Source organism: Sus scrofa, chromosome 1 (assembly GCF_054392235.1).
Source record: "Sus scrofa isolate SSC_HxYL_T2T_F1_AM1 chromosome 1, Sscrofa_HxYL_maternal_Yorkshire_Landrace_v2.0, whole genome shotgun sequence".
NCBI lineage: Eukaryota > Metazoa > Chordata > Mammalia > Artiodactyla > Suidae > Sus > Sus scrofa.
Window position 1 is genome coordinate 19,487,878 of NC_139383.1, and position 12,255 is coordinate 19,500,132.

The 12,255-nt window shown below is 36.9% G+C and overlaps 1 protein-coding gene across 4 annotated transcripts in view; it reads right to left on the reverse strand.

Annotated features, from left to right (window-relative positions):
• Nucleotides 1–12,255, reverse strand: part of GRM1 (glutamate metabotropic receptor 1) — a 390,429-nt gene that overhangs the window by 277,755 nt on the left and 100,419 nt on the right. For all 4 annotated transcript variants that reach the window (XM_021087033.2, XM_005659163.4, XM_021087041.2 and 1 more), the window contains exon 3: nucleotides 4,082–4,331. In XM_021087033.2, coding sequence (XP_020942692.1) covers nucleotides 4,082–4,331 — 250 coding nt within the window. The remainder of the gene's footprint in view (nucleotides 1–4,081; nucleotides 4,332–12,255) is intronic.

A 12,255-nucleotide genomic window follows, 5' to 3' on the forward strand; every position in this document is an offset into this window, starting at 1 on the left:
AAGCTAATATCTCTTATAAACAGAACACTCATAGCTTGACACACAGTATAACCTAACAAATAATAGCATGGATCCTGATGTCACATTGCCTACGTTTCAATAGCAACTGTGATATTTTTGACAAGGTCTTTACATGTCCATACATTAAAATAGAAATAATATTAGTACCTATATCATCATATTGTTATGACAATTAAATGAGTTTATATACATAAAGTGCTTAAAACAATGTCTTACATACAGTAAATTTTAAACAAATGTTATCATTATCAACATTATTGTCATCACCATCATAATTAAAATATAATCAGAGATATGGTGATCACAGTTCTGAGAAGCATCTCAAAAGAGGCAGTTTCATAGAACCAGGAATGGTTCTTTTGCATGATTAACTTGACCATGTTTAGTTAACTTCCTTGGTTAGTTGTTCCAATGTTATTCCAATTTTCCAGAGTCAAATGTTTCATTTCATATGCATATGCTGATTCATTCCATGACTACAGATTTAAGACACTAATTCTGAGCAGCTGTATTCAATGAATTCCCCTGATTTTAACAAGGTGACTTGTGAGAAGTGTAAACTGATTAATCCAAAATCATGAATAACTTTAGAAAACAATCTATAAATATACTCTTTTTGAACACAGCTTAGTCATATGGTGTTAATATAGTATAAATTCTAGGACTGGAAAAATATTTCAACATGATCTGCAGCCAAGTCGTTAATATTTATAGAAAAAAGATCCAGAAACAAAAAGTCACTTAAATAAGATCACATGATTACTTTGTGGCAGAGGTAGAACTCTTAGCTCATGTTTTGTTTTGTTTTTCCATTACATATATTCACTAAATATAGAATTTTTAATATCTCTGAGAACTTTCTATTTAGAAACTCTATTTATGTCATTATAGTTTATTATTCTATTATAAAGAACTCAGTCCCAGTGATAGAATGTGGGACCTTGAAAGCCATTGAAAGGACTTTTTTATTAAAAAAAAAAAAAAAAAGGAAAGACATTTTCAGGTATGAGCATGTAAGTTTAAAAGGTATTACTTGACCTGAATTTTTAAAAGATCCCTTTGCCTAAAGAATAAATGGTAGGGAGGGGCAAGGATTAATAAGTAGGCTATTGCAATAAACCAGAGATTATGGTAGCTTGGACCAAGATGGTAACGACAAGAATGGTATTAAGTTGTCAAAGTTCTGATTATAGTACCAACAACATTTCCTTCTATGTCGGATGTGAAGTTCAAGAGAAAAGAGGAGACATGAGAGGCAAAGGAGTACAAATTTCCATTTAGAGATTTCTAATTTTTTTCTTAACTCAAATATCTCTTGCTGCAATCTACACCACGATTTACTGATCTTCACCCCAATGAAAAAAGGTCCATCATCATTTACACAATGCCCTCTTGTGAATCTGGCAGCATCCAGAATCATACTACATAATGTGAAAGAAACTGAACAATGGCTCCTGACCTCAAAGAATTTTATCATTTGGGATATGAAACCCCTTTAAATAGGAAAGAAATACATATGACAGCATTGCAAATGTAGCTATAAGTTGCAATTTGGTATTAAACTGGAACCCTCCTGGACATGCCTGCTGAAACTGGGAAACCAAGCTTATCAAATGTCTACCGGCAAGAGGGATGAGGGGAGCATTTGGGATAGAATTCATCCCACAGGAAGTGGGAGAAACAAGCGTATGAAGGAAAGGCTAGTTCTAGGTATGCCATAGTGTTACCACTTCTCTTTATTGCCATCTCAGCTCCCTCTGGACTCATATCTCTCCCAGGGAAGGGAGAGAGCTGTGAACAAAAAATGAAAAAAGGCTGTTTTCCCCCAAATCTTCTAAGATATGATAGTAAAAGCCAATACCGTTTTGACAGACTCTCATGGAAAACAGCCCAGAAAATCTGAGAAGCGCTGAGTGTGGCATAGCTTGACATCTTCAGGGATCCATGCTTTATTGGCCACTGGTACAGAGATGAGTGTGCTCAGAAGCATAGGTGCCCACTGTGATGACAGTATCCCTGGGATATGTCAGAAGAACCCAGGGAGGAAGAGAAAGAGAAGAGTAAAATAAGAAGATATCACATTCAGCTGACCTCTTTATAAGCAAATACACGTGAGGCCCAGAAATTGCTTGTATGGACTCAGCTGCATTACTAGCAGGTAAGTAACAGCCAGTGAGGTAATTTTACATTATGACTCTTGAGCAGCTTTTAAATAATGATAATGGAATAAATTCTTTACGCTGTAATTACTCACTACATTTTGTAAAAATATATTTCATAATTAGGCTTTATACCCCAAAGCTCACATATTTGCTACATCTTCTCAAGATCTCCAGAATCCACGTAGCTAGCCACTCTTTAGGGATAGTAAATGGAATAAATCCTGCAAAAGACTATTGTTCTTTTGAAAATGGTAAACACAAGAATTTTTTAAAACAAGCACCCTTCATAAAATCAGTCATTTTATAAAATCAATTAAAAGACTGAATATCCATATGCCATCTGTCCTGGTACATATATTAAGAGCCTATTCCATATAACACTTCAACAATGCTTCTTACATGCTGCTTACATCTTTTTTCACTCATCAAAGAAATAACATTCCATTTTATTTTTTGTCTTTCTAGGGCCGCACCTGCAGCATATGGAAGCTCCCAGACGTGGGGTCGAATCAGAGCTGTAGCCACTGGCCTACACCACAGCCATGGCAATGCAGGATCTGAGCCGAATCTTCGACCTAAACCACAGCTCATGGCAATGCCAGATCCTCTACCCACTGAGTGAGGCCAGGGATCAAAATTGTGTGTCCTCATGGATGTTAGTCAGATTTGTTTCCACTGAGCTGCAATGGGAACTCCTAACATTCATTTTTAAATACCCTTTCTTTAGAGACACTTTCTTAAATGGCTTCATACAACTGTATCATGTCTTAGAAACCAAAAAGACACTTTGTGGCAGTATGCCAATTTTACCCAAATTCAATCATTTTCTTCATCTTGAATTATACTTTGACCTTGACTTCATACATCCTCATGCCTGGAGATCATTTCTTTGTTTCTTTATTCATTTTGTTGTATTTCTATCCTACCTTCTACTCAGTCTTTGATATGTCCTGTGCCTCTAGTTCCAGATGATGGTGAGATTAGTTTTACAAGCATTGCAGTCATTATCACAAGTGCAAGGTTAGAAGAGAAAGGTCAAGTGAGGATGCACATCACTACTGCCCAGTGCCCTGAAGAAGAGGGTCAGCAGTTACGAAGGTGAAAAAAGATTGTACTCTAGGCAGAAGAAAAGATGGAAAAAAAGAGAACTGGAAGACGAGTGTAACAGAGTCAGAGATCAGTGGACACTTTCCTTCGAGTAAACGCCGCAGTTTCCTGGAAAAACTTAACAATTTCTTTATGTAGTATTAGAAGATGGCAAATTAAACAAGTACCTGTTAAGTTAAAACCCTATGAAAAATACAATGATAATGAAAATCTATTTCCACACAGGTACATATGGTCTAGAAAGAACACAGATTTAGGAACTGACCATCTGCAATTCCAGAAATTATATGCTGAAAGCATCATTATTAGCATGAGTGTAAGAGATTATATTATCAAATACCAAAGTTCAGCTGCATGTCTTCATTTGCATTCAGTTAGCCCTTTAAATTTCAGATCTTAATATATATTTCCAGCTTCATTACTACCCTCCATCCACCAACACCTCTTTAAGATATGTATGCACAGGAATATAAAGACAAAAGCATTTGTGTGGTTTGGGGAGGAGAAGAGGTGGAAGGGAGGAAGCAAATGAAAGAAATAATTCCCCAGGACAAAACATTCTAGCAACAATTCCCCAGCTTCTTCTGAAATAGTTTCATCATCTTGTCATTAACTGATCTACTCTTGTCTATCATGAAAATGGCAATAGCCTCACACTCAGTGACATCTAGAACTAGTGCACATCTCACCAGCTGTGGAAACAGAAAGTCCAGTTTTGTAAGAACAAGAGTGTGTGTGTGTGTGTGTGTGTGTAGAGAGAGAGAGAGAGAAATAGAGGAAGAGAGATTTACCTTCCAATGAGTGAGAACTCGCCCACGACTCCAAGGCGCCGCATGGCGCTCAGGAGGCCTCGGACGGTCATGCCTTCGCAGAAGCAAACCACCACTCTGGCCTTGGGAAGCCGCTCTCGGAGCTTGCGCAGGAGTCGGTCAAAGCTCTTCTCCCCAGCATTGCTGTAGATTTTGTCTGAATGGGCGATGCAGAGGCCTTCCTGGGCAGCCAGCTCTTTGAAAGCATCCATGCCGCTCTCCCCATAATTCCCTGTCCAGAAACAATCAGCAGATGTTCAAGACAACATGGCAGCAACAGCCCTCACAAGGTAGAATAAGGGCTCAGGTAGTCCCAGGGAATGGAGAAGACAGACTTGCCAAATAATTTGTAAATATAACTGGTATTGAAGGAAGGTCTGGATGCATTAAATGTAATCGAATGTAATCAAACTATCAACTCTGTGAAAATAATGGGAAATGATATAACTAGGATGTCCACAGTGAAATAGGCTTCAAGAAATGAAGGACAGCTGCCCTATTTTACAACGCCGAGATTTTAGCAATGTGGGAGAAGTCAGAATTTTGGGGTAGGAAGTCAACCAGCATAATGAGACATGTTCATTTGAGGGCTTGCTTCACCTGGCTGCCAGGTGAAGAGCAGACACCCATGGTGATAGCAAGTCCTGCAACAATTCCATGAAGAGTGAGTAAGCAAAGCAAAGCACCTGATCAGACCAGAATACACACACACACACACACACACACACACACACACAGCCACAGGGCTTATTCAAAATCTGTGAACATCTGATAAATTGATAGGATTATGGAAGATGTGGTCTCATGTTTTTATTTTTATTTTTATATTATTCTTATAATAAAATATACTTTAAAAACTAAGAATTGATAGAAATCAATGAAATAAAAAGAGTACCTTGTGCCAGTTCCCCCATTTCTCCACTTCACAAATTAATTTATCTCCCACCTTAGTGTCTTCCATACCTCCACTCCTTTCCCCAAATTGGGGGATTTTGATACACATGTAAATGATCCAATACCATGTCCTCAGAGCTTCTCAGCCCCTCCATCCAATGACATTTCCTGCAACCCATGTACTTTCATGTTCACACTTTTGACCTTGTTGTTACAAAGGCTTCTAATATCTCTGAATGTGTAAATCAAACATCCCTCTCTCTATGTCTTCTTATCTTTCAAGCTCATATATTTTACTACCTCTACTCCAGCACCTAAAACTGCATAAAAAAGCTTGAATCCATTCACCTTCTTTTTTCCATCCTCCTTCTCATTTGCCTCTTAGCCTAGCTGAGATCTCACAGCCTATTCTCATAATTACTCTCTTGCAAATTCTTTAACTCCCGTGTATTTTCCTAATAAAACCCTAATGCTAGTTAAACCAAAATATTCAGGTATTTCATGTCTACACATGAGCACCTGAACATGTCTAGGGAAAAAAATACAATCTTGATGGCTGGTTTTATTTAAAATTCACGAGCATACATACCAAAAAGAGCACTCAATAGTGCAAGGAAATTATACTCTATCTCCCTGTAAATAAATGATCCCAGTCCTAACATGATTATTTCATCCTTACTCTTCTCTCCTCCAAATCTCCAAATTAGTGACCCACCTCTGACCCTCATCTCAGCTGGGATCTTCGAAACTTCATATTTAAATAAGAACAAAGAAACAACCAGACAAGAATTAATTCAGCCGCACACCATAACATCTGTGAAGCTTTCTTTATTGGCATTCAAATTCTCTGCTGAAAATCTAAAATGTTTCTGCTTCAGGATAGAGCCAACTCCTGTTCAGGAATACTAGGTCCCATCACTTTTTGTTCATTCAAGGACTTCCATCTGCAATTGTCCCCTCTCCTTTGTAAAAATCAATTTCTCCCTTCTAATAGTGTCAATCAAAAATAAAATCCTGGACTCTTTGTCCTACTACTATGAGTTACTATTCATTCACTATTCCTGTTCACAGCAATAATAATTACCTAGGTCAATGTGTTTGCTTCATCATCTCCCATTCTCTCCTTTACCATTCACTTATCTCCTGTCAAACTCTTTTCCTGTCAAGGTCATCAATAATTTCCTTGTTGTTATATCTCATCATCTATTCTGTCTTTATCTTCGTCAGCCACACCCTGCATCCAAAAGTTGGCCACGCCCTCCTTGAAACAAGTTATCCTTCTCAGATTCTATGACACAACCTTCTCATGGTTGCATCATTCAACTGACTATTCCTCAGTGTATTTGCTAGATTTCTCTTTTTTGCTCAACATCATTCCAAAATCCAGTCATGGGAAATTTTCTCTTCTTCATCTATATACTCACTCTAAGTACCCTCATTTAGTCACATTCCTTCAAACACCATTTGAATACAATGGTTGAATCCCAAATACAGATCTTCAGACTGGACTGTCTCTTTGAGTAAAACATTACTGTATTCAATTGTCTGCCTGGCATATCCATGTATAAACATCTCATCCTTAACATACATAAATTAGGACTTTTCTTTCTCTACCTTGCAAAACTTCTTCTTTCAGACATCTCCTAGTAGTAAGCAGTGCCATTATCCACCAAGTTGCTCAATAACAAAATCTAGGAGCAGTTTCAATTTTGGTCATTCTCTCATATTTCAGATCCACTCCTATAAACTCTATCTCTAAGACATTCCTAATTCAGTCTCTCTCTTACATTTCAACCTCTGACACCCTAAACCACATGTCTTAGGTCAGATTCTCTAAAAACAGAGCTTAGATGAAGATTCTTGTTCAAGTTATGTACTGAGGAGAAAGAGACTCAAGGAAGAACAAGAAGGGATTACTAAGTAGGAATGTCATCTCAGCTAAAAGTTAGTCCAGCCTGATTTCACAAGGAAGTGCTAGAGGACAAATTGTACCAGAGTTAGTGCCACCTCTAGTCAATTCAGTTACAGTATAAAGTCCACAAGAGAGGAGGGGTGGTGTACCCTCTCAGGAAGGGGTCAGCTAGGACTAATTAAATCCTACACTCTAGCGGCTGGGAGACTGGTGGACCAGACAAGTAGAGGGAGCCTGTCCAGGCCACCAACACCATCCACTACCCAAGTAACTATCTGATCTTGCCTAGACAACTGCCCTAGTCCCCTGATTGGTCTTCTTGCATCCACTTTTGTTCCCAATGATTCATTCCATACTTGGGAAACAGAGTTATCTGTGACGTTATAAATTGGACTATATCACTTCTCTACAGAAAGTTCCAATCACTTCCCAATACACTTAGAATGAAACCAAAACTCCTTACCATTAATTATTGGGCTGTACCTGGGCTGAGCTTTCCAACTTCACCCACCTCATCTCTGTTCACCTCCCCTGTCTTATCTTCTCCAGCCCTGTGGCCTTTTTTCTCTTCCTGGAATAACCTAAAGATGTATTTCTAAAAATGTTTTTTGTCATGTTGCAACACAAATATTGCATTCTCTGAAAAGTCTTTTGTGACCAGTTAGCTTAAAGTAACCTTCAGGTAAATACTGATCATGTCCCTTGATCAGTAAATATTGATCATTTACCTGATATTTTTTTCTTATTCACTTTTATCTTCCTCCTAGAATAATATCCATGAGAACACCTTTTAATGACTTTTTCAATGATGTAATCTTAGTATTTAGAATAGTTCTTGATACTAAATGCACAGTAAAAGTACATTTGTTATAATAGCCCAAAAGAGAAAGGGACAAAAGTCAAAAATATGAAATTTATAAAATAAGCAATAAGTAAAAGTGGGTAATAAGTATATGAAAAAAATCACTGAATCTTATTATGAAGATAATATAATTAAAAATAAGATGCTATTTTTTTCATCTATCGGATTGCCAGAATTTCAAAGATTAATGATATTCAATGTTAGCAAGGTATGAATACATTCACTTTTGGTGAAAGTAGTTCAAATTTTGGTGGGCAATTTGGCAGTAGCTTTCAAAAATGTTCTTTTTTAAAAAATCTTTTTAATTGCTATTTCCCCAATACAATTTTTCTTCTACTGTACAGCATGGTGACCCAGTTATACATACATGTTTTTCTCCCATTATCATCCTCCATCATAAGTGACTAGACATAGTTCTTCTCAGTGCTTCCAAGATGAATATCACATAAATACAGCAATAATTAAGTAAAAATAGTTGTAAAACAATGACATAATCCAAAAAGAACTTAGGGCTTAAATCTTGACATCTATAAAAGTTTCACGGGCATTGGTATGAAATCTAACAAGATTTTCCTGTATTTTTGAAAAGAAAGATTTGTCTCCTGTTTTCATAAAATTATTAATTATCAAATTAATGTCTTTGCCCCTTCATTTAACTACCTTCAGTGGCTTAGTGCAGTGCAGTGAAACCCAAATGGATGATTTAACACATGACAAAATCCTCAGCTCCATGGAGTGTGGCAGCACATATGCCTCAGACAGGAGGCATTGACTGATTATAAGGGAGAAAACTGCAGCTGGCAAGTGAATGTCTCATCTGTCTGCAGAAGAGGGCACAAGGAAGGAAGTCAGATGCCGCTTAAATTCAGGCATTTAAATAAATGCAGGTTCAAGAATCTACAAGGTACATAGACCTCACCAGCCAACTCTCAGCAAAAGTCACTGAAAAGGCATCAGAAAATGGTGTTACAAGGGGAACAACTTTACTGTTAAGGTGCTCATTTCTGGACTACAATCACAGAAACCACCCAGGCCTCCATCTACCTTTCCTGGTAGTGAAGAATTTATTTAGATACTTCTCTGTGCAGCCCCAGAATAAGTTTTGAATATATAAGAAACTCATGATAAAACTCTTAAATGAACCATGTAATTGCTAACATTCAGGTCTGGTAGGAAGCTGTGTATTTTCAATTATCAAAAAGCTTATTGAACTCTCAGCTTGAAAAAGTCTTTAGGCTCTACCCTTTAAAGAGTTGCCCAGAAATAGTGGACATTAGCTTTACCTTCAATTTAATGAATATTTACTATGTGTCTGGCATGGTGCTAAATACCTAAGCATTTCATTTATTCATTACAACTCCATGCAGAAGTTATAACTCCTCTTTTCAGATGAGGACATCAAAGCTCTAAGAGGTTATATAACTTGCCCAAGATAAAACAGTGATGAATCTAGTATTTAACACCTAACTCAGAAGCTCCTATTGATACCATCATTTTATATTGCCTCCTACATGGACTTCTAATACAGCTATGAAGGCATGACACGAGGACACAAAATACAGTGACAATACTAAGCTGTATATACTACACGGGAAATGAAAAACACCATAATGCTAAACTTCAGAATAAGAAAGCAGGGATGATCAAAGAACACCTCTTGGGAAAAGTAGGAATGAAAATGTGTTCATGTATAATGTAAGCAAGGGATTGTTTTCAGGGTGAATGGGAGTGAATGAGAATCCACAAAAGGTATTTTTAGAGGCAATGAATAGAGAAGTTCCATTGGAGCAGAAGGTTCATGGTTTATAGAATGACACTCTGTATAGCAGATCTCTAATGAAGCAGCTGGCATACCACTACAAGACTGCAACATGGAAATGTGCTATATGTTGCTGTGTTGTAACAGATTTTATAACAGACTTTATCACTGTTATGATGTTGCCTAAAACCTAGAGAGTCAGAGGGAGAGGGAAGAGTGGCATCCGACAAAGCCCATAAAATATAAAATTGAGATACATTGAAAAAAATCTTAGTTTCTATCTTGGTTATATAACAAAAAGATTTTACAGAGAGCAAATCAAGATACTCTATAAAAACAAGCTTTTGAACAGAATTTACGAGAGATTAATGGGAAATAATATGAGGTTTACAAAGAAATCCCTATAGTTTGAATAATAAAGGTATTTAAACAAAATAGAAGTGGACATTGCTGTCCATACAAGGGCAAAAGTTTTAAAAAGGTACTGAAAATAAGTATAAAAATTCAAACTATGTCAAGAGAAAAAAATGGTTAAAACTCTGAATTTTCTAAGCTACACGTTAGTTTTTGAAAAAGTTAAATATTGCTGTTATCAGGCCAGGTTAATAGACATTCATTCATAAAAGATTAATTTGAGGTGATTTGGTAGGTAAGTTTCACTGAGAAAATAAGCCATGAAATAAAATTGTCTTGGATTTTATAATCACCTGTATGAACTTTCATCATGGTGAAAAGTATGCACTGAAGACTGACTAGTCCTTTTATTAACTGATGTTTTTTCTACTCTTAACATATTGAGAATATATACAAGAAACAATTTGAAATATCATTATTTAATTTTTTTTTCAGGGCCGCGCCTGCAGCATATGGAGGTTCCCAGGCTAGTAGTCTAATCAGATCTGTAGCTCCCACCCTACACCACAGCCACAGCAATGTCAAATCCGAGGTGCGTCTGCAACCTACACCACAGCACATAGCAATGCCAGCTCCTTGACCCACTGAGCGAGGCCAGGGATCAAACCCGCAACCTCATGGTTCCTAGTCAGATTTGTTTCTGCTGCGCCATGATGGGAACTCCTGAAATAATATTTTAGCCATTATGTTGAACGAAGCTTGCATCTTCCTAAATTATATTGGTCAGACAACATCATTCAACATATCTCGTCCCTGCACATACACATCAGTTATGAGAAGAAATGCTTATCCAGTGAAAATATGTAGATATTGCCATACTTTCCTTAAAGGAGTACTATCACTTTGAAAGATTCACTAGTCTTATGTCCTAGACTCCCTTATTCCCTGCATTATTTTATGCTTACATTCCTTCCTTGATATATTCTAAGATAGTTTAAGACTCCTCTGATGATGATATCTAGCCCTTGGGTCATGGATCAGTCCCTATCCAAGGTCCTGAAAATTGACTACTCTGCCTCCTGGGAAATCTTGGACGAATAAGATAATATTCTACTTTTCAAAGAATTATGATGAAGGAAAGTGACTTCAGAGCACCTTATGGAAGCCAATACAGTATTTGATAACCATCACTATCAGGAAATTCTTCTTTTTGACCCCAAACCTGCATGACAAAATATAAATTCATTTCCTCTTCATTCTCAGTGAAGACAGATTATCAGCTGGCTTGAACTCTTTATTTCCTTTTTTCTTAAGTCTTTCTGAAAGCCACAATTCAGCTTTCTCTCCTTCCAGAGAAACAACTTCTATTATTTTAACCTTTCCTGGCAACCTTTTAATTTTTTCGGTTCTCCCACTTAAAATGTAGAAAGTGTTATGATTCCCTGCTTCCACCCACATAGCTGCAGTCAGCATTACGATCTGGTCAGTCAGAGGTGCGTGAGTCAACACCTGCCTTAGGGGCTCGTAAGGGAATTTATATGCAAGGTCACTGAAGGACCTGCCTCACACAGGGTAGTCAGAGAAAACAGAAGATAATCATTTTTATCAGCAATTTTGCAACCTCACCTCTAATTATCTCAATTTTGGCAGGTAGAGTTATAGCATCCAAGTGGAAGAAGGAGATTTACCAAAGAGTGACTGCCATCTCTATGCAATAGTATTGATTAAACTTTGTCTTTTGCCTCACCATTTTTTTCAGGTATGCCTTATAGGTGTGTAAATAAGAGGATGAGCCTTAGAAACATACCAACCTGGTTTGAATCCTGGATCCTAGATTAGGATATAGATAGACTTAAAGTATGTCCTTTAAGCTTTGCTTTCCTTTTATGCAAAAATGGGAGTTATAATATGCATCTCAGACTTGACATGATTATTGAAATCTATGTGCTAATAAATGCCTAGTTTTTGGAATTTATAAAAATTCAGGAAATGGTGCCTACATTTACTCTCCATGTTCCTCTAAAGTGGTAGAATCTAAAATTGGACATAAAGCTTTATCATTGACTCAAGAGCTTTAGGTTCCTTTATTTCTGTGTTCCTATTTATAAAATCCAAGCTCATGACTGTTTCTCTAACTGCTTTGCTCTCATTCATGGTCACCTTGTTCCCAAATTGTCCCTAGATTACTTTTTCTGCTATACTTAAAACAATTTCTTCCCCATTTTATTTTTGGACTATTGGTGTTTACACAATGTATTCAAAAGTCTGGGTTTGTCTATATTGTCTCTGTAACAGAATCTTCTTTAAGTTTCTAATATATTTATTTTAGAGCTGTATTATTTGTTGTTTCTCTAACTCAAGTTCTTTATCATAGG